At 43.6% G+C, this 23,288-nt stretch overlaps 1 protein-coding gene across 4 annotated transcripts in view; it reads left to right on the top strand.

Moving 5' to 3' along the window:
* Positions 1 to 23,288, top strand: part of Rin2 (Ras and Rab interactor 2) — a 178,030-nt gene that overhangs the window by 125,608 nt on the left and 29,134 nt on the right. For all 4 annotated transcript variants that reach the window (XM_090351930.1, XM_090351931.1, XM_090351932.1 and 1 more), the window contains 5 exons: positions 4,989 to 5,181; positions 7,418 to 7,529; positions 10,130 to 10,202; positions 16,287 to 16,378; positions 20,852 to 21,988. In XM_090351930.1, coding sequence (XP_090208056.1) covers positions 4,989 to 5,181; positions 7,418 to 7,529; positions 10,130 to 10,202; positions 16,287 to 16,378; positions 20,852 to 21,988 — 1,607 coding nt within the window. The remainder of the gene's footprint in view (positions 1 to 4,988; positions 5,182 to 7,417; positions 7,530 to 10,129; positions 10,203 to 16,286; positions 16,379 to 20,851; positions 21,989 to 23,288) is intronic.

The following is a 23,288-nucleotide window of genomic DNA, read 5'->3' as shown; positions in this document are numbered from 1 at the left end:
ACCCTTTTTTTCCCCCCATATATTTTTTATTGTAATTAATAGAAGGGTTACATTATATTCACCAGATAGAAGGTGCATTACTTCACAAACATTGATACCCTTTCTCATGTCTTGCTCCCCATTTCCCTCTCCCCACCCCTGCCCCTCTAGCTGGGATTACAGGTATGTTTTGCCACACCTTGCTTCTTCTGTTGAGGAGGCATCTCATGAATATTTTTGCCTGGGCTGACCTCCAATCTTGAGCCACTGACTCTCAGCCTCCACATTGCGAGGATGATAGGCATGAACCACAGAGCCTGGCGTAAAACATCATAAATAGAAGTGTAAGATTGTTTAGATTTGAAGAGAGCTAAGAAAAGGGTGGGGGCAGCTGGGTACTGGTGGCTCATGCCTATAATACCTAGCTACTCTGCAAGCTAAGATCCGAATATCACAGATCAAAGCCAGCCCAGGCTGAAGAATCTCTCTGAGGCTCTCTCATCTCCAATTAACCACTAGAAGTGGCACTGTGGCTCAGAGTGATAGAGTGGGAACCTTGAATGGAAAAAGCTTAAGAACAATGCTCAGGCCCTAAGTTCAAGCCTCACCACCGACAAAACCATTACGCTGAGGATGACATTGCGGGGGTGGAAGGGTCTTTAGCAAACCTCATAGTTTCATTATAGCTTTATTTAGTTATTTGGAAGGTACTGGAGATGGAAGCCAGAGTCATGAGTGTGTTACCCAATTGTTCCACCACTGAGTTACAGTCCAGCCCTTGGTTTTGTGAGACATAGAGTCTCCCTGTGTAGCTCAGGTTGGCCTTAAATGTACTGTATATCCAAGGCTAGGCCGGAATTCATGATCCTTTTGCTTTAAGCCTCCTGAGTTCTAAGATTTCAGGTGTGTGCAACATAACTGGCTAAAAGTAAAGCCCAAGTTGGCCTTGAACTCACAGTTCTCCTGCCTCATTCTCTCCAGCTATGTGTCCCTACAACCAGCTCATTGTAGCTACCAGATAGTCTGGGCCCACAACCATAACTAGAGTGGGCTGGCTGCTTATGCATTCAGTCTTGTCTTGTGGTAGAGTTGTCTGCATGGGTAATCTCACATTGCTTTTGTTTAACACTCCATTCCCCCTTCCATGTGGCTTCAACACCAGCCTTGAAGACTTTGTCCAGGTCATACACATGGATTTGACTTCTGATTTTTTTTTTTTTTTTTGCCAGTCCTGGGCTTGAGCTCAGGGCCTGAGCACTGTCCGTGGACTTTCCCAAGGCTAAAGCTCTACCACTTGAGCCTCACCACCACTTCGGGCTTTTTTCTATGTATGTGGTACTGAGGACTCGAACCCGGTCTTCGTGCATGCTAGGCAAGTAATCTACCACTAGGCCAAACTCCCAGTCCGTTGAGTTCTGATTTTTGAAGACACTCTGTGTCCTAAGCTGAGCCTGTCCTGTTGGAATCACCGTCAGGCAGGGCATTCCTTTTGGCTCCTCCAGGGCTGTGATGCTGTCTGAGAGCCAGGGAAATTTCAGAACTGAGTGTAGGAGACTTAAAGAGACCCCCGGGCTAAGCATTCTTGGATTAGAATGAAAACTTCCTCTCTTGAAACAGGACTTTGAGATAGATAGCTAGTCTGGGACTCCTATTCCCCTGTAATTATTATTATTATTATTATTATTATTATTATTATTATTATTATTATTTTGATGCTAGTACTGGGGCTTGTACTCAGGCTCAGACTGGGTGCTCTCCCTTCACTTTTCTCAAGACTGGTATTCTACTACTTGACCCACACCTCTATTTCCAGCATTTTGCTAGTTCATTGGAGTTAAGAATCTCATGGACTTGGTTGCTTGGGCTGCCTTTGAATCCCAATCCTCAGTAGCTAGAATTAGAAGCTTGCACCACCTTCACCTGCTCCTGGTCTTCCTTTTTAAAAACTAGGATCACATGTGGTTATTAAATCCAAAGAGTACAAGAGCGAGGACTCAATATCTGCATACCCAATGCTATGGACATGGTAATGGAAATACAAACATAACTATATAGATATAAAAACCTATGACTCTATAGACATAATGTTTTATTTTCTAAAATTAATATGTTTCTATGACATACAAACCCTTAGGCTAATTTTGATTAAGTTCTAAATACTAAGTCCCAGTGATTGTATATAGAGATTCCCTTCTTGAACACTTGTTTGTTAAACCTGTCATTTAAAATACGATGTAAAAATCAATGTTAATAAAGAAAAAAAACTAGGATCACAGTGCTTAGGAATACTGTGTGACTGTTACTGTGTAACAATAAATGAGAGAATGTCTGTAAATGGGCCTGACATACAATAGATACCATATGGATACAAACTGTTCTCTGTTCTTGATAGTTCTTGTTGCCCACACCTTGTTTTGATTTTTAGTTCTACCACTTGCTAGCTATTTGTTAGTCTGGATAGCTCACTAACTTCTAGGGCATCATTTGTAAAATAGGGATTTAAAAATGCCCACTGACATTATCAACACCAGAGGAAGTCAGTGGTTTCATTTTTATTATTTATTTTATTTATTAATATGATCCATAATACTATAACAGTCACTCTTTTATTTATTTTTTTTTTTTTGCCAGTCCTGGACTTGAGCTCAGGGCCTGAGTACTGTCCTTGGACTTTCTCAAGGCTAGCACTCTACCACTTGAGCTCAGCACCACTTCTGGCTTTTTTCTATGTATGTGGTACCAAGGAATCGAACCCGGGTCTTCATGCATGCTAGGCAAGCACTTTAACCACTAGGCCAAACTCCTGGCCCCAACAGTCACTCTTTTAAATGGTATGATTCATTCAGAAGTTTTTGCTATATTCACAGTGTTTCTATCACTCTGCAAAAAAGCTGGCCCCTGGAGCCTGTCCTCTCCTCCCGTCTTCTCGCCTCCTCTCCCCCCCCTCCCCTCCCCTCCTTGACAAACACTGATATACTCTCTGGTTTGGTTTTTGTAAATGGAGTCACATAATGTTTGGTCTCCTATGCCTGACTTCTTTCTTAGCATCATCTTTCCAAGATTTAACAATGTGGTAGCATTAATCAGCATTTAATTCTTTTTTTTTTTGCCTGAATAATATTCTGTTATAAGGTTAAAACTTTGTACTTATCCACCCATCAGTTTTTAGACTTTGAGGCCATTGCAGCTCATGTCCTTTTAATTTCATGAATATCTTGGCACTGTTTTTTTGGATTTGTTGTTTCTTTTCTTTTCGTTCCTTCCTTTCTTCCTTCTTTCCTTCCTTCCTTCCTTCCTTCCTTCCTTCCTTCCTTCCTTCCTTCCTCCCTTCCCTTCCCTTCCCTTCCCTTCCCTTCCTTCTTTCTTTCTTTCTTTCCTTCTTTCTTTCTTTCTTTCTTTCTTTCTTTCTTTCTTTCTTTCTTTCTTTCTTTCTTTCTTCCTTTCGCCAGTTCTGGGCCTTGAATTCAGAGTATGATGAGCACTCTCCTTGGGCTTTCTCAGGGCTAGAGCTCTACCACTTGAGCCACAGCACCACTTCCAACTCTTTTCTATTTATATGGTACATAGGAATCAAACCTGGGTCTTCATGCATGCTAGGCAAACCAGTAGGCCAAACTCCCAGCCCTATTTTTTTTTTCTTTTTAAATATTGGGGTTTGAATTCAGGGCCTCATTCTTGCAAAGTAGGCAGTCCTTTGTGCTCACATTAGACTACACTGTAGGCTTCTCATTGAGGTTGGGGATAGTAGGCCTCTGCTACCACACTCAGCTTCTTTTGTTGAAATGGAGACTCAGGGCTTCTCTGCTTGTACTGGTTTCAAACTGCCATAAATTGGATCTTAGCTCCTACATAGCTAGGATGACAGATATGTACCCACCAGCACCTGACCTGTGAGGCTCATTGTAAATAAAGGTGGTGATGCAAGTGCTTAGATTTGCCAGAAGACATAGAATCTAACCGTTGAGGTACGAAAAGAATCTAAGTGTGTTTTCCCTCCAGAAGGGTTATATTCGTTCCCATGGTAGACAGTATTGAGCCGTAAGACCTTACAACTACCATTTATGGGGTTTATGATTTATACTTCCATCCTCAAAGTCAGAAATTTTTTATGCCCAAAGACACAGCTAGAACTAAGCAATATTTAGGATTCTCAGAACCTTTTTTTTGAAAATGGGGTTAGAAATAGAAGGTTGAGTCTACTGAATTGAAGTGCACTCTTTAGAAGCCAGGAGTTTAGCCTACTGGAAGAGTGCTTGCCTACCATGCACAAAGACCCAGGTTCAATTCCTTGGTACCTCATACATAGAAAAGCTGGAAGTGGTGCTTTAGCTTAAGTGGTAGAGCTCTAGTCTTGAGGAAAGATCAAGGGCAGTGATCAGGCCCTGAGTTCACTCCCCAGGACTGGCAAAAAAAAAAAAAATGCACTCTTTAGTAACAGGGACATAAAGAAAAATAAAACATAAAACATCTGTTTTCCCTCAAAGGTTTTTTGTTTGTTCGGGTTTTTTTTGTTGTTGTTGTTTTGTGGCCAGTCCTGGGCTTGGGCTCAGGGCATGAGCACTGGCCTTGGACTTTCTCAAGGCTAGAGCTCTACCACTTGAGCCTCAGCACCACTTCCGGCTTTTTTCTATGTATGTGGTACCAAGGAATCGAACCTGGGTCTTCATGCATGCTAGGCAAGCACTTTAACCACTAGGCCAAACTCCCGGCCCTCAAGGCTAGAGTTTTACCACTTGAACCCCAGCACCACTTCCGGCTTTTTCTATGTATGTGGTACCGAGGAATCGAACCTGGGTCTTCGTGCATGCTAGGCAAGCACTCAACCACTAGGCCAAACTCCTGGACCTGCCCTCAAAAATTTTTAGCCTCGGAATCAGGGAAACCATAAAATAGTGACTTGATAAGAATATCACACGTGCTATTCCGGGGCTGCCCTGTGAGTGGAGGGATGGTCTCCTTGCTAAGATGTTGGCAGCAATTATTGACCCCAACCATTTTCTTTCTCCTAGTATGGTAAGATACAAGGATGATGGCTATTCTGAGGAAAAGGACATGAAGATCTGTCCCCGTGACTCTGGCTATGACAGCCTCTCGAACAGGCTCAGCATCTTGGACCGGCTCCTGCACACCCACCCCATATGGCTGCAGCTGAGTCTGAATGAGGAGGAAGCAGCCAAGGTCCTTCAGTCTCAGCCTCCAGGGGTAAGGCCCAGAACCTCTGGAGACAGACACAGGCTGGCACAGCTGCAGGCTGTCCTAAAGAGAAACACTGAGAATGGGTTCCAGAAAGATTTTCCCAAGCTGCTAGACCTTGGTTACAATGTAAAGAAATTGTAGAAACTGTGGAGGCAGCTCCCAGAAATAGATCTCCTCATAATTTGTCTTTCTGTCATCATCTACTTTGTTAACATGGGAGGTGCAGGGCTCAGCAAGGTACCAGGTCATCTGGGTAAGTAGGAGGAACACTTGCTAGAGTCTCTGGGCCTGACTGGTTGAGGCTGGACAGCAAGGAGGAAGCAGGTGACCTTATCATATCCTGGGTTATGATGCTCAGGGTAGATGGCCAGGAGTGGTATGGCGGGATCGTAGAAAAGGTCTATTTTCAGTTTTTTAAGAAACCTCCAAACTGCCTTCCAGAGTGGCTGAACTAGTTGACAGTCCCACCAGCAGCATACAGCACAAGATTTGCTCATCTTGGTAGAGATTTCCTTGTCTAGCAGCAGCTTGTTGCCTGTAGTCTTTAGGACCAGGAATCCCCTTCTGAGAAGCCCCATTTCTCCCAGTTACCTGCTCTTGCATTTCTGACAAAAACTCTGAAGCAGAGGATTGGCCATGTTACTAAGCAGCCATTCCCCTCCCTGCCCAGCTCTCCAGGGAATTCCACGTCCATTCCTGTGGAGACCTGCACAGGAGCAAGCCAGGCAGAAAGTTCTCTCCATCTGCCTACCTGATGGCTGGGTGTGGCCTTCCTGTGTGAACCAGAAAAGGGAGGGACGATAAGTCACGCAGTCTTTGTCATACCTACTTGGCTCTACCTTTGTCCTGCAAAAAACAACCTTAGATGCTATGGAAACAAATGTGTACTGAAACACATTCATGTACAGGAAGTGGAGGCAGGATGGATGTAGTAGTCTTTAAGCCCATCTCCCCTCCCATAATAAAGCTGCAGTCTTGAAGGAAGTCAAGCCTGGGAGTGGCTCTCTTGACATACCCACCTGTGAAAGGAGTAATGCTTTCTCTCTGGCAGTCAAACGCTGCCTCTAGCAGTGCCTCGGCCCCTTCCCATACAATACTACATAGCAAAAACTTGTTCTGATGTTAGTCTGTGTCCAGAGGCATGGAGAACCCAGATACCAGAGCTGGATGAATTCCATAAATGTCTCCCTATGGATGAAAGGAAAAGGAACTCATAGGTCTTCTTTGCTCTCACTACTCATCTTACTCTCAATTTCCATGCCCACCTCCTCCCCAAGGAAGTATTGTAGAAAGTATGAACTGGGCATAGGGAAGGAGAAACAAAGATTAGATGGCAAAGAATGAAATGCTGTAGCAAGATAGAAGAGCAGAGAAAGCTGCCTAAATGCACAGGAAATAACCTAAGAAACAGGACAGGAGAAGATCCCTAAGGAAGGATCTTACACTAAAGAAAAGAACCAGGACTCAGCCAAAGCTGTGCACTGCCCACACCACGGAGCACCATGTGATTGGCAGGCCAGACGAATGGTGCCTCGTTGAGTCAGCAGTGCACAGTCTGCATGTCAGAACGTGGCAGATTTGCCCTTGTGATGACAAACACTCGGGTGAAAGTCCAAGTCAGCATTGGGAACTAGCTTGGTTTAAAGCACATTATTTGAAGACAAAAGTAGCAACTAGAGGGAATTATGGGAGAGTGGACTTATCTGTCAGTGGACAGCCTGCCTCAATGTTAGTTACCTACTACCTCCCAGATGGAATAGTCCTTTGCTCCTGCAGAGGATTGAACCATCCTGTCTGGTCTTGCCATACCATCCCACTTTGCAAAAAGAGCTACAAAGTCAGTTTTTAGTGTGACAACTAAAACTACAAAATGATGCCCAACTGTTCACTATTGGTAACAAATTCATGTCACCATAAGCCAGTGAACTCCCAATCTACCCTATGGTTTAGCTATGTTACCTGTATTTTAGACATGCAACAGGGACCGGAGATCATGTATATCTTGCATTTTCACCAGGCCAAAAATGCTTCTGCACATCAGGAGACCTTAGGTGTATGGAGAAGTGGGGTCAAAGGGATGAGGAGTTCCCTTGAAGCCTCCTTAGGCTTTAGCATGCTCTTAGAACACTGTATCCTATAGTAAGCTATACACTTCGTGGATATAAGACAAAAGAGCAATGGTATGCTCAGGTTCCAACTTTCTAGATGTTTCCTAAGCTTGACTTTTTCTTCCTTTTATTAGACTTTCCTGGTTCGTAAATCCACCAAAATGCAAAAGAAAGTTCTGTCCCTTCGTCTTCCCTGTGAATTTGGAACCCCGCTCAAGGAGTTTGCCATCAAAGAAAGCACATACAGTAAGTAACTGGTGGATTGTCAGAGTCAGGGCTAGGCTCCAGTAAGGGCACTGGGTCTCCTGGAAGGAACCTGAGACTTTGAAACAGGCAGACGTGAGTGAGTCCTGGTACTCTGTAACCTATCCCAAGGGCCTCATTTTGCTCATCTATGCAGTGGGGTGATGAGTGATGGAAACCTCCCATAAGTAACTGACCTAGGTCAGTTAAGCAACCTGTACATTAAGTCTCCAGCCTGCTGCTGGGCATGTGGTAGGAGCTTAATGGAGGCAGACTTCTCTGCCCAGTCCCTAGCTAAGTAGCGTGTGGATTTGGTTCCCTGGTTTTGCTGATGACTAAGCAAGCCCCAAGGTCTTTTACAGGATTACAGCTAAATAAAGCATGTGTCCACACATCTCTGTGTGTTAATAGTCCTTTGGCAGATGAGTTTCCTCCAGGCAATCCTTGTGCAGTCTTCTGTGAAGCGTAGTCACTACAGGTGGAATCTAGGCCACTTCATAAATAATTCGATGAAGGGAGATGGTGTTCAGTCATGATGCTTTTCTTTCTGCTATTCTTTGGTCGCTATTTTTTGGTCATTGGAAATTCAGGCTGCCAAGTTTTAAGTAAAAAAGGGAACATGCAGTTCTGCCCAGTCTCCAAGAAAGGATCAGAAGGTAGGTCTGAACACCAAAGGGAACAAAGGCTTCTTTGCAGATCTTGAGTTCAAAAGCTGAAGGGTAAAGGCAAGAGAGGAAACACTCTTCTCAACCCTTCCATGCCTCACTTCCTACATTTGAAGAAACCAAAGGTACAGAGGTCAGTTGAAGAACAGAGATGAGATTAAATTCCACCCGGGGGTCAGTCTTTCCCAGCCTACATCATCTTTAACTGAATCGGTAGAGGGTACATTTCTGGCAGAAGTGAAATCTGCTAGCCCCTGTGATCTGCTTCCAGATCAAGTATAAAACTAGACCTCACAAAGTCAAGTATGCCAGGAAACCCCATCTACCCAAGAAAGCAGAACTGGCCAGTATTGGAAATTCATGGAAAGGTAATCCAGAAACATTTCAGGTCCATTGTTTTGAATATAATTAATTAATAATGAATTTACATTAAATTCTGAGTTGAACTTTGTTAAGTTGGCTGGCCAAACAATGACAGCTATTACATTTGTGTTATTCTCTTTTTTGGGTTTTTTTTTTTTTTTTTTGGCCAGTCCTGGGTCTTGAACTCAGAGTCTGGGCATTGTCCTTGTGCTTTCTCAAGGCTAGCACTCTACCACTTGAGCCATAACACCATTCCTAGCTTTTTCTATATATGTGGTACCAAGGAATCAAACCCAGGGCTTCAAGCATGCTAGGCAAGCACTCTACCACTAGGCTGCGCCACCAGCCCATGTGTGCTATTCTTTTTTGGGGGGTCAGTCATGGTGCTTGAGCTCTTCAGCTCAAGATTAGTGCTCTACCACTTGAGCCACAGATCAATTTTTGGTTTTCTGGTGGTTAATTGAAGGATAAGAGTCTCAGGGATGTTAGGCTGACTTTGAACCATGATTCTCAGATCTCAGCCTCCTGAGTAGCGAGGATTATAGGCATGAGCTACGAGCACCTGGCCCAGATGTGCTATTTTTGATTGTTTATTTGATTGATTTGTCTGTCATGCTTTGTTTTTTCAGACAGGGTCTTGCTATGTATTTCAGGCTGGCCTTTAACTCACAGTCCTACTCCCTTAGTCTCTTAAGTGCCGTGATTATGGATGAGCATACATGACCAGCATTAATTTTTGTTTTTGCCGGTGTAGGGTATTTCATTCACTTGGCTTGCTTGCTCACAGCTGGTGCTCTACCACTTAAGGCACACATGTAGCCCAGCCTTTTGCTAGTTAATTGGAACTGGAGTCTTGCAAACTTTCTCTCTGGGCATAAAAGGCTTCAAACCTTGTTCCTCTAAAAATCTCATCTCCCTCAGGCTCCCTTCCTGCTGAACAGGAGAGAGCGTAGTCTACATATATGTTTGTTGTTTCTCTGCATATGTCTGTTTATGACACTGTATGTTCAGAGGATGAATGCCTTTTACAAATACAAGTAAGCAAAATAGTACAAAATGAGTTAAGTAAATAGGATATCAAGTAGTCTTGGAGTATTGCAATAAGGGAAGAATTTCAGCACAGATGGACTAAAGGATGGCTGACAGATGGGTGAGGATTTGAGATCAAGCCACTCATAGCTCCAGCACTTAGATGTACAAAATGGGCCCCAGCCCTGCCATGTGGTAATGGCCTCTCAGCCCCTTACTCCTGCTCAGCCTTGTGCTTTGAACTAAAACAAAAATAAAAACAAAACACAAAACAAACTGTTGTGCAACTCAGGCCTGTCTGCCTGGTATTTTACCAAGCTCTGAGCATGTGGGAAGCATGAGTCAAGGGACGAGGCTCTGAGCCCCTGACTGTTTACAGCTTGTGTCTAGCCAACCAGCATCCTCCTCACAGCTGGTTCTGAGAAGCCACACAGTAGTTTGTTTTGGAAGGCTGTGCTAGTGCCATGCATGCTGCCATAGACAGATCTTCCTTCCACAAATGAACTCAGGGAGACCCAGCTGTGTGATGGAATTTCTCTTTTCCAGCATTTTCCCTGGAAGGCTCAGGAATCAGCTTTGCAGATTTATTCCGGCTTATTGCTTTCTACTGCATCAGCAGGTAAGCCCTCTTCCTGCCTGTATGATTTCAAGCACCTGCTTGATGTGTGTCATGCAATCTTGCTTGGACCTGGGAGGAAGGACTCAGGAGGCTGGCAACGTAGTAGATGTTAAAGAAAGGATTGTTTAAAATGTTTACCAAGGCCAGGCTAAAGATGGAAAGGCCTACCTAATCCCTCCAGATTTAAGGTCTCATCCCTGTGATTATTTCTTCGAGCTGTTCTCAAGAGTCAGCTACACCCATCAAATAGGAAACACACACACACACACACACACACACACACACACACACACACACACACACACACACAGAAATGTACATAGAAAATAACCAGTGATTCAGTCCTAGACCATTTCAAGATCCCTGGTGATATTCTTGAAATCTTTCCAAGAGATAGAGTCTTATTTCTACATCGATCTTCCATGATGAATGGATGGTCAGACTGACTGAGTGCGTGTGTCCTTTTCGAAATAAAGCAATTGTTAATAGTCTCCATGAATTTAAACCTCAAATCAGGATGCTATCTAGTGCCAAGATGGTGTGCATTGTAGAAATTTTCTTTCTGTCTAGCAATGACAGATTTTCAACCCCAATGTTATGCAATGGGGAAGAAATGACATGTTTGATATCCGTAAGCTGACATTGCCTGCTCTTGTCAACAAAGCTCGCTGGGTTTCCTTGACTTTGCTGTTTGCTATCTGGAATCTGTTTAGGAAAATATATCACCAAAGTTCTTTCCAAAAGTTGCAGCTCAAAATAACTCACATTGAAGCTGAGAAGTTCCTTTGGGTTGAGTTTACTTTAAGGGCTAGGTATTTCCCTAGCACTGAATTAGACACTCATTGTCCCTGGTGACCTTCAGGTGACCAGGTGGACTTGGTGATGAGGCACTGAGCTCTTCAAGGCTCTGAGGCTGCACAGTAAATGGCCTGAGGAAGAGGAGGTGCTTCCAGAGGGAGAATCAGATGCTGTTCACCTGCAGGAAGAAAATGAAGGCTTCTAGAATGACCCAATGCCCTGCAAGCCCCTCCTATGGGGGTGTCACTTGCTTGTCTGGATTGAGTACCAATCCTTGTAGCCTGTGGAAAGAAATGTGCTTGTAAACATCTAAGTACAACTATTGACAATGAATACTTTTAGATAAAGAGAATGAAATCATTATTTAGATGAATACTGCCATTATTTCATTTTATTGGGCCTTTAAAAATTGGGCTAAAAAATATATTCCTACTTAACACACACACATGATTACCAGGACTGCTGTAGGCACCAAATATAAGCTGGAGGCATTCTTTGTGTGTGTATATATTGAACTCAGGGCCTGGACACTAGCTTTTTTGCTTAAGGCTAGCACGGTGCCTCCTGATCCACAACTAGATTTCTGGCCTTTTGGAGATAAGAGCCTTCTAGGTTTTCCTGCCTTGGCTGGCTTCAAATCAAGATCCTCTGATCTCAGCTTCCTGAGTAGCTAGATTACAGGTGTGAGTCACTGGCCCCTGGCCTCTTTTTTTTTTTTCCAAGCACACAAGCAGTTTATTTCCAACCATTTGGAATTGTATTAAAACTTACAAAACTACCTCCTGTGAAAGACTTATAGGGCAGTTTTTTATGAGGTGCTATGCCAAGAAAATGAATATTTTAGCATCCCTAATCTCTGAAAGCCAGAAGCACCCCAAATGATATGGCAACCTCTAGGCTACCCTTAAAAAAAAAGTCTGGAGGCGGGGGGTGGGGGTTGGAGCCGGAAGTTTGGCCTAGTGGTAGAGTGCTTGCCTAACATGCACAAAGACCCAGGTTCGATTCTTGGGTACCACATACATAGAAAAAAGCCAGAAGTGGTGCTGAGACTCAGGTGGTAGAGCTCTAGCCTTGAGAAAGTCCAAGGACTCAGGCCCTGAGCTCAAGCCCAGGACTAGCACAAAAAAAAAAAAAAAAAAAGTGGGGTGTGGGGGCGGGGAGATATGCTGTCCAAACAGATGACTGGGATAGAAGGACACAAATCTGATGCAATACTTCTGAAGGCTTTCGTTGGTTATTATTCAAATGTGAGAATGATTGGATTGTCCCACAAAATATGTCCAAATCCATAACCCAATCCATCCACCCCTCTACTTCCCACTCCATCCCCAGGGACCCACACCTGGTCTGCTCTAAAGCCAGCCAGGTCAGAGGAGACTTTCATGCTCACCTCAGCCAGAGGTGAAGCTAGCTGGCATGTTTCCTTTCCATGGATTGGGAAATGTGCTATGGTTGGGAAAGAACCTTCTGCCTACAAAACCTTACTTGGCCATTTGCACAGAACAGATAGCATCTGCCCCTTCAGTTTCAAAGCAGACAGGAATACCTGCAATCCAGGCAAGGCTGTCTGGTAAAGTACATGAAGTGTATAGGGGACCTTTTAGAAATTACAAAGCTTGATAGGTGTTTACAGGAAAAAAATAGCAACATCAACAAAAAGACCAAACACCATTGACATTTTATAAGTAGAAAGGCCTGAGATTAATTGTCCTCATATTTTTTTTCAAAAATGTGAAGGCACTTGGTATTTGATATTTTTGGTTCTCTTTTAAGGTGACTTGTGTGTTCTTGGTAATGAATAGATGGTGTGACACAGTCTTAGCAAAAAATACCTTTGAAATTTTTTTTCACTCATTGATTGTACTTTAATATATTGAGGTTGCAGTTTGTGGTTCGATTATCATGCAGTGTATTCAGTATTCATGAACGAGAGAAGTCACATGTGCACAGTACTGGCCATGTCTGGTTTAGATAGCACAGCTGCAGACCTAGTCTTGACTCCATACTTCAAGGCACCCTGCACTGAACTGAGACTTTCTTTGCAAATCCCATTAAGTGCTAGAATACTTTCAACCACATTCCAACGCAGAATTCATTCAGGGATGAGGCCCATATCCTGCAGGCTCCCAGTGATGAGGAGCTGTTGCTGATATGGGATTTGAATCTGAGCCTGCCTTACTGCCACAGCCCCATATTTTGCCACTCAGCTCTGCCAGCTACACACAGGTTGAAAACCAACACAGCTGGTTGTATGTGAGTTCTCTCTCAGTGAGCCAGAGAGACACTTGAAACTCACTTCTATTCTACAAGCTCAGGAGGGTGTGCCCAGGACCTCATCTGTCTCTGTTGTGTGATGGAGACCCCAGAAAATAGGAGATATCACACTTCCCCCCAGCATGGTTTAGGGACTCCACAGGAGTCAGTGTACTCTGGAAATAAAGCCCAGTGCTGGTGGCACATGATTATAATCCTCACTACTCAGAAGGCTGAGTTCTAGAGGATTGATTACAGGATCAGTCCAGCCTCCCACTGAAAAATCAGTGAGACTCCATATCTAATTAATCAGCAAAAATCTAGGCTGGAAATTTGGCTCAAGTAGTAGAGTGCCAGCAATGGATGGAATGGGGACATATAAAACAGAAATGAACTAAATCTAGACTGTGCATGTTGAAACTCGTGTAAAAGATGATAGTTGCATTTTGTCTTTTGCAAGCTTTCTGACTGGGACCCCTCTTTAGTAGAGGGTAGGTGAGAAGGAAGTGTCTCTGTATGTGCACACATGTATACCCACATGCCAATGCTGGATGTTCTCTAGCTGACATAATAGGAAAGATCTCACAACACCTAATTTTTAAAATTTATTTATTATTATAAAGGTGATATACAGAGGGGTTACAGTAAAATGAGGAAAATCCACTGCATTCTGTATTTATCTTTGAAATGATTAACTATTAGTAAATAAAATAATGGCATTAATATCAGAAGCAGGTATAAATTACACATTTGTATGTATACTTTTTTATAAATTTTATTTTATTGTCAAGGTAGTGAATACATTTCTTTTCAAGCAGTGTTACCCCTCCCTCATTTTCTCCTGATATCTCTCCTCTGGCTCCCCTCCCACACAAGTTGTAAAGTTCATTTCCAACATAGTGTCTGGCGAGCATCGCTGTTGCGTTGGTTCACTCTTGGTCCCACCCTTTCTGTGATTGTACAGCATCTAATTTTCTAGTAGATCAAAGCCTATAAGTATCCATTAATGCATGGCAGGTGTGGCTTCCTATCATGTCATTTAGAAAATTTCAGACTAGTCAGATGATGTTTCAACTGTGGATACCCAGTTGTTGCCTGTGGGTTCCCCATTCATTTTTATTTCAGATTGTAGTCAGGGTCACTGCCCTGAGAGGTCACATAGCAACTTCTTTTCCCCCCATGTCTCCACTTTCTTCATCTCATATAATATACACACAAGGAAGGGCTAACAACATCTATGGGACAGATAAAAATCTGCAAGCAGATGTGATCTGAGCGGGACACCTTTGAACAAAAATAACCTCCTGATTTTGTGTGAGCAGTATGATGGAGCTTGGTGATGCTATGAAGTGTCACAACATCCGGGGTTCATTCTTTTCATGGAGTCTACAGCTGTTTACAATGTCAACATCTGTCAACAACTTCAAAGGTTCTAAAACTTTCCAGTCATCCAGATTTAATCTGATTCTTTCTAGAATGTTGCCTCATCATACCACAAAACAATAAACATTGGGTATCTTTTCTCCCTTCAGTAGAAATTTTCAAGACAATTCATGATGACAAAATACATGCAAAAGCTCTAGGTTTTATTCCTACCTAACTCCATCTCAGACACGGGATCTCCTGGTTGTTTTCAAAATGCCAGGCCCTCTCCTGCCTTAGGATTTTTGCAGTTGCTGCTCTCTCTGTTTGGAATTTTCTTCCCTGCATGGTTTACTCCCTGGCCACACATTGCTCTTTAAATACCACCTGTTCAGGAAGTTTCAGTGTTGCCCTTAGATACTCATGCTTCCCTTTGCATATGTTATGCACCAATGGCATGTCTTCTATATGTTCTGTAAATTGCATATTTGTGTCTGTCTCTTAGTGTCCACTGGAATGTAATTCCATACTGGCATACTAGTACTTTGTTCTCAGGGGACAATGTCACATCCTAGATGAACATAAACCTTTGCCAAATGAACGAAGGAAGAATTCTTTGTTTATAAAACCAGACCTGCTACAGAATATTTTTAATACCTTTTTGAATAAGCCACCATTATCAATGGATAATCATTTGTATATTCAAAACCACTTCCAAAGTTGTGTTGGACTCTGAGGGAAATTCACCAGTGCTTTGTGGATGAAAAGATCACAAGGCTTGTATGTGAAAAGGAACAACTGTGCTTTCTGAGGAAGCAAGTCATGGTCCATGCAGTTACTCATGACTTCAGGGTGTGGCTGTGGCAGACTCAGCTGTCAACATATTGCTTCCTATGGGACTACTGCACTGTGTTGTCTGTCTGCATGTGGTTCTGTTGCTCTTGGAAGTACATCACCTGGACAGATGTTTATATGAAATACCTCCAAAGAGCGGTCCTCCAGGGGCCAGATGTATTCATCACCTATGAGCCTGGTAGTAATGCAGGATCTCCCCTGCACCTCCTGAATAGTATATACAATCTTAACATGGGAATTATTGTGTATGTTAAAGTGAGAGATCTGACTGAAAACACAGGAGGGAGGGAGGGAGGGAGGGAGGGAGAGAGAGAGAGAGAGAGAGAGAGAGAGAGAGAGAGAGAGAGAGAGAGAGAGAGAGAGAGAGTGTTTAGTCTCCAGCACATAAAGGACAATGCGTGTTCTCCAACTGAGAAATGTCACAAGTGAAACCAACAGATTTCACTGAAAACCTGCTCTGTCCTGTCCAGAGAGAGTTGGAGCCCGACATTCAGGTACACATCTAGCAAATAGGTACCTAGTGTTTTATAGGTGTGATGGATCCCCCAACATAGTCAGCAATTCTGATAGTAACTCTACCTAGCTTTAGATTTGGGCATGCTTGTCTCCTGGCTTGTTGTGAGTGTGACAGCACTGATTAGGATAATGAATATATGAGTCTTGCCACCAGTAAAGAGTAGTAGTGGTTGGATGTGATATGGTATGGTGTGTACTTAGGGCATTTTAGTTTAAAAGATGTCTAGGATGAAAAATGAATGCAACACACAGAAATCACACATGAAATTACAAACATTTTCTCTTTTTCTGAAAACTCAGGGACGTTCTGCCATTCACCTTGAAGTTGCCTTATGCCATTTCCACAGCCAAGACGGAGGCTCAGCTTGAAGAACTAGCCCAAGTGGGACTAAGTAAGTGGGTACCCAATCCCAGATTTGTTTTAAAATGAGGCCCGCCAAAGCTTATGTGGCTATGCCAATTATACCTGTGATTCTAAAGAATCCTATCTCTTAGGTTCATGTGTTTAGGATTCTCTCCCCACTCCCTCCCCCTAACCACCTCCATGTCCAATGTTGAGCCAACTCAAAAACTGATTATCTCCAAATCTCCTTGGCTTTAGTGTCTATGATTTAGGGGTAACTGAGGTATTGAGATCCTGTTGTATTGTAACACAGACCTTTGTGATCTGTCAGGGACCATCTTTTCTTTTAGAATTTTGCCTGGGGGAAGACAATGGTGGACTCAAAGAGAGGTCCGTGTGCAAATCATGTGCATGGTCTTTTAATTTTGAGTGACACACAGGCTGGAATGGCATCTCTGAGTGTTGCGGGATCTATTATGAGGGCATCTCAAATAACATCTCTCTCATTCCCCCTCCTACTCTGCTCTTGTGGATTATGGCCAATGCCCTGCCAAGGATCCTTGCTTTGGCAACTGGGACTTGCTTCCTCTACTCTGTCCCTTTACTGAAGATCCAGAGTGTTCACAGTGCTGTCTGGCAAAGATGGACAATGGATCAAGTCCCATAACATGCCCCAGTTTGATTTCTTTGTCGCCTTGCTTTTGAGGAATCTGTGTGGGCTTAGCTTTGAGGAGAGAAACAATAGGCCTTCCCTCTTAGAAGAAAAGGGGAAATTCTTTAAAGCTCCCCATTTCTTTTTGTAACTTTGCTTACTTCAAGTGGATTGCTACATGTGTCTGAGGCCTTTCTGGGTAGTAAAATTGGGAAAGAAAATCTTGGAGAAAAAAAAAAAATAGTGGCAGAGCCATGGAAATGTCCCAACTTAAAACTTGTTGATTCTCTTGTGACTAAGTCCTTCACTCCTAAGAATAAATAAAATGCTTCCTGAAGTTAATATAAGTAATTAGATTAAAGGACTTCTTTCTTTCCTTTTTGGTGCTGAGGGTCGACTCTGGGGCCTTGCATAGAAAGTGATACACAAGTTGTCAATCACTGAACCACACTCCCATCCCCCGATGAGGCCTCTCAGTGACTTATACCAGGTCTGTCTTTTCTCTGGTGACTCCATTCCCAAAGTTTAATGGTCAGCTCCGTGCTCCATACAAGGGCTGAAGGATGGTGCTTGACCCCAGGTTCCTCAAGCCCATAATTCTAACTTCGAAGAGAATGAGATGTGAGGAGGATGGTTCAAACATAGCATGAGCACACAAATCCAAAGGATTCACACCTCCAAGTAACCAGCAAAAAAAAAAGGCTTCAATGGTAAAACACAAGTTTTGTGAAACAAGCTGAGCAAGAGCCCAAGTCCCTGAGTTCAAGTCCTCCTCAAATATTCTTCCCCTCTCCCCCATCACATGCACACAGAAGGAAGAAGATAGTGCTTGAAGAGGCAAAGATAAAGGCACAAGTAGCTTGCTGTAGTGGTGAGAAGTGACTATCATCTAATGAATAAACATTCAACTTGTGATGCTTCGTGGCCCAATATCTGTTCAGGGTAGAGACAACACACATTTTAAAATTCTACACCCATTTAGTCATTCATCCGACAGGTATTTCTTAAAGGTCTTCTATGTGACAGGCAAGATGCCCTCCCTATACAAGGGTGTGAAGTTGATGTGGTCTTCTCCTTTGATTAGTAAGGTTCATAGGGTACCTAGGATGTATGTGTGTATATGTGTGTGTGTGTGTGTGTGTGTGTGTGTGTGTGTGTGTGTGAAAGAGAGAGAGAGAGAGAGAGAGAGAGAGAGAGAGAGAGAGAGAGAGAGAGAGAGAATTAAGTATTCTATGCTTTATAAGGTCATACAACTGTGACAGTAGAAAGATAAGCAATGGCTGTCACTAGTGGCTCAGGCCTGTAATCCAAGATACTCAGGAGGCTGAGATTTAAGGGTTGAAGTTCAAAGCCAGCCCCACAGGAAAGGCTATAAGACTCATAGTCTCCTGTCTACCAAAAAGCCAGAAATAAAGCTGTGGTTCAAGTGGTAAAGCACTAGCCTTGGGGGAAAAAAAAAGAAGAAGAAGAAGAAGAAAAGAAAAGCTCAGGAACAGTTCCCAGTGATTAAGTTCAAATCCCAGGAAAAGTAAAAAAAAAGAAAGAAAGAAAGAAATCTAAGCAGGGATAACTAGCTCTTCCTAAAGCTGCTATGTAGGCTAATAGAGGCATAACATAAGCCCATGTTTAATTTTAAATTGTCTAGTAGTCACATTTTTTTTTTGTCAGATGTGGGACTTGAACTTGACTTGGTCATTGTCCTTGAGTCTTAAGTTCAGGGCTACCACCGTATCCCTTGAGCCACAGTGCCACGTCTGGTTTTCTAGTGTTTAGTTGGAGATGAGAGTCTCACAGACTTAAGTGCTCGGGCTGGCTTTGAACCTCGATCCTCAGATCTCAGCCTCCTGAATAACAAGGATTATAGATGTAAGCCATTGCACCTGGCTTTACTTAGTAGTCACATAAAAAAAATAGATATGTGTTGAATTCATCTTAATGATTCATTATATTTAATATGTTATATATAATCAGTATAAGAAATTTTAAAAAATACTGGTACATTTCACATTCTGTTTGTATAATAAGAGGTATCTGAAGTTTAGTGTGTGTGTATGCTGATAGTGTGTATCTAGATTCAGTTTCCAAACATGCATCAGAAATTGTGATTTGTGTTTAGATTTCATTCAATTGACATTAGAAAAAGTAGATTCTGGTAATTAAGTGCCAGTAACTTGTTTTCCAATAACTGAATCAAGCATCCATTTTACATTAGATGAAATAAGATTTAACATTGAGCTCCTTAGTGGCCTGATGTCCACCTGTGGCTGTTGGCTCTTAGCGTGGTTAGTCCAAGAGGAGAGAGAGGGGCAGGAAAGATGTAAGAAAGACCTCACATGCCATGTGGCATGTCACCACATAGACAGGGCAGGCTATGGGACTCTCAATGGAAACTTCTTTCTATTCCCTAGTGACCAGCCATTCAGAGTCCATAAGAAAGAAATACAGGTAAACAAACACAGCAAATAAAAGATGACAGACAAAGAAAGAATTAATACACCCTATTCAAGTGGAAATTGTAACAGACATACTAATCATCCACCCTGCCTCTCTGGACAGGAAACTGAGGAGACCCAGAAACACAGAGACAATGAGTATTGAATATTTATAGCCCTTAGGAAGGAGATTATAGGATGAGGAAGGAAGGCCAATAAACCACAAAGATAAATGGTTGAAATTGCACTTAGCATTTATATAAGCTTGCTAGCCTTTTTTTTCCCTCCTTTTTGCTGATGGCACCCATGAGTATCTTTTTCCTCTTCTTTGGGATTTTAATGCTGAATATGTTTAAAAAAACAAAACAGGCAGATTGTGTAACATCCCCAGGCCCAGCTGCGGCTCCTAGGGGTTAAAACGGAACTTGGAGGCTCAATTCCATGGCTGGCAGCCTCCACAAAGGGCATCCCAGGAGAGAGAAGCTGATTGGAAAGGGTGGTGTTACTTTCTGAGCTGACTCTCGGTTTTTGGAAAATAAGTCCAGGAACCCAAATGGCCTTTTCTGAGTTTATTCAGTACTTATTCTGGTTGTTAGTTTTGGGTGGATTTTCTTTCCTCCTTCTTCTGACATACCTGAAAGAAGGTTGGCCTGGAGTCCTCTGATGGCTGGCCAACATTTCTCAAGGACTAGGAAGGTCAGAGGCCCCAGGAGCCTTCTTGGGAGCTCATAGCTGGGCCTAGTAGTCTTTCTGCCCTTTCCAGTAAAGAACTACAAGAAAAGCAAAACAAAGCAAGACATTGGTGACGCATGCCTGACACATCTTAGCTACTCTGGAGGTTGAGATCTGAGCCATTTCAGGATGGCTGCAGTTTAAAGCCATCCTGGCAAAAAAAAAGTCCAGCCAAAAGCCAGCAAAAAGGTAGAAGTGGGCCTGTGACCCAGATGGTAGGCACCAGCGTTGTGCTTAAAAAGTTATGAAACTGTCTAAGCTCTAAATTAAAGTTCCATTACTGTTACCAAAATTTAAAGAAACAGGGGCCAGGAGTTTTTCCTAGTGGTAGAGTGCTTGCCTAGCACGGATGAAGACCCAGGCTCCATTCCTCTGTACAACATACATAGAAAAAGCCAGAAATGGTGTTGTGGCTCAAGTGGTAGAGCACTAGCCTTGAGAAAGCACAAGGACAATGCTCAGGCTCTGAGTTCAAGCCCCAGGACTGGCATAATAATAAGAAGAAGAAATAAATTTTAAAGCTGTCATTATGAAAACAATTTTTAAAAAACACACCAAGTGAAAAAAGGAAAAGGCAAAAAAAAAAAAATGAAGTGCAGCCCCTCCCCTCCCAGTCCTACAGCATGCCTTGTGACTTTTGATTTGTGAAGGAATGGCCCGCGTGTACTGTATTTACATTCTTGTGTTTACTGATAATGACTTTCAGATTTTTGGAGCTCCTCAGCTGACAACCACCCCCCAAATCCTCCACCTCCCCATAGGCTTCTCTCCTGGGACCCCATCTGCCCTGCCTCCTCGCGTCAGCTCTGCCTTATAAATGGAGTGCATTCTATAAAAACCAGAACGCCTTCAGAGCTGGAGTGCAGCCAGACCAACGGAGCCTTGTGTTTCATTAATCCTCTTTTCTTGAAAGTGCACAGCCAGGACCTCAGTGGAAGCCTCAAACGGCCCAGCACAAGGACTCCCAGTGCGAATGGCACCCAGAGGCCTCGGTCCCCCCCACCCAGGCCCCCGCCACCCGCTATTAATAGTCTCCACACAAGCCCTGGGCTGTCCAGGACTGAAACGCAGACGAGCATGCCAGAAACAGTCAACCATAACAAACATGGGAACGTAGCTCAGCTTGGAAGGAAACCAACTCCCATCCCTCCACCCCGCCTGAAGAAGCAGGCTTCTTTTCTGGAAGCTGAAGACAGCGCAAAGACCTTGACCGGCAATCGGCCCGGGCTGAGCCCGGAGCTGGAGCTGGGCACAGCTGGTTGTGCAGGTGGAGCCTCGCCTCAGGACGCCCCGGGGCATTGCACAAGAGCCCAGCCTCCCTCCTCTGAATCACGGCCCCCATACCATGGAGGAGGCAGGCAGAGGCTGAGCGACATGAGTCTCTCCACTTCCTCCTCTGACTCCCTGGAGTTTGACCGGAGCATGCCTCTTTATGGCTATGAAGTGGACACCACCAGCAGCCTGGAAGACTATGAAGGGGAGAGTGATCAAGAGACCATGGCACCCCCCATCAAATCCAAAAAGAAAAGGAACAGCTCCTTTGTGCTACCCAAACTGGTCAAGTCCCAGCTCCGGAAGATGAGTGGGGTGTTCAGCTCTTTCATGACCCCAGAGAAGCGGATGGTTCGCAGGATCGCAGAGCTGTCCCGGGACAAATGCACTTATTTTGGGTGCCTGGTACAGGATTACGTGAGTTTCCTGCAAGAGAATAAGGAGTGCCACGTGTCCAGCACCGACCTGCTGCAGACCATCCGGCAGTTCATGACCCAGGTCAAGAATTATTTGTCTCAGAGCTCGGAGCTGGATCCCCCCATCGAGTCACTGATCCCCGAAGACCAAATTGGTAAGCACTCAACTCCTTTCTTTTCTTCTTCCAAATATACCATCTGTCACCCTGTCAGATAGCACACCTAGTTAGTTATTTGGGATGACATTTACTCTGGAGTTGAGACATGACACCAAGTCTCTGCCTCTTCTGAACCCGAGAAACTTCACTTCTCTAGGCAGCTGCTGAGTTAGCAGGCTGCAGACACCTTTTCTGGAGTGATTGGTTGGGATTGGACAGACTGTACCATTCTGGTGGGCCCAAGATGCAGCGAGATACTGCCACAGTGTGTTGAAAGTGTACGTTCTGTAGCCGGCACACATACCCAGGTATTTTTGCTGTCTTCTAAGAAGCGGTGGATGTTTTGATCCGATTGCTTTGGGGGGCAAATTTTCCACGGAGGTGTAGCATATGTTCAGAGAGTCCGAAGATCAGAGATGCAGAGCAGTGAGGTGCTTCCAGAGCACACCTGCATACAAACACGAGCTCAGTAAGCAGTGCAGGACTTGAGCCCAGGTCCTGGGGCCCAGTCCTGCTTTTCCATTTTGTTCCATGTGATTTGGAGCAAGAAAAAAAAATGGGAAAACCAAATTTATTTGGTATACCTTTAAGTCAATAACATAGTTTGGAGGTCACATGAAAGGCATTTTCTCCACAGTCAAGAGGAAATACTTTCTTTATAACCTCATTGAAGGCTGGATTGTTAATAGTTACTTTGGCAAGTCTCTGGCCAAGGCAAATTTGAATTTGGCAAGCAGCCTTCTCCCTTCCTCCTTCTCCCGACCCCAGAACATTGAAGGTTTTTTGTTGTTGTTGTTTTAAATTCAGAAGGTTGAATCTAAGAGGTTAATCTGAGACTTCATTCACTGGGCAGCTGCACCAAAAAAGCTTCTAAACATTCCCAAGCAGTTCAGAAGCGAAAGCCAAATTTCTTCCTTCTGATTGGGTCTGTTTGTGGAAAGTAGTAAACACTATGTGGTAGAGTATATGAGTCGTGCACTCCCTCCCCCTCCCTCTTTCCCTCTTGCCCTCTCCCTCTCTCCCTCTCTCTTCTCCTTCTCTCCTTCTCTCCCTCTCTCCTCCCTCCCTTCTTTCCTCTCTCTCTCCATTCTCTCTTCTTTAAGCACATCATTCATTTGCACACAGAAGAAATAAAGCCTTGTTTGTTTTCTTGCTGTGGTTTGACTAAGCCCAGATGATAAGGGTGTGGTTAGAGCTAAAGTGAATGGCTAAGAGGAATGGGTCTTTGTAATATGAGTGCCAGTTGAAATTGGTCAGGAGACTCTGGCAGGAAAGATCTATGCAAACTGTCTTTACC

The sequence above is a fragment of the Megascapheus bottae genome, chromosome 18 (assembly GCF_031878675.1).
Source record: "Megascapheus bottae isolate mThoBot1 chromosome 18, mThoBot2.hap1, whole genome shotgun sequence".
Classification (NCBI taxonomy): Eukaryota; Metazoa; Chordata; class Mammalia; order Rodentia; family Geomyidae; genus Megascapheus; species Megascapheus bottae.
The sequence above is the reverse complement of the archived record's forward strand: the minus strand, read 5'-3'. Positions and strand labels throughout refer to the sequence as shown.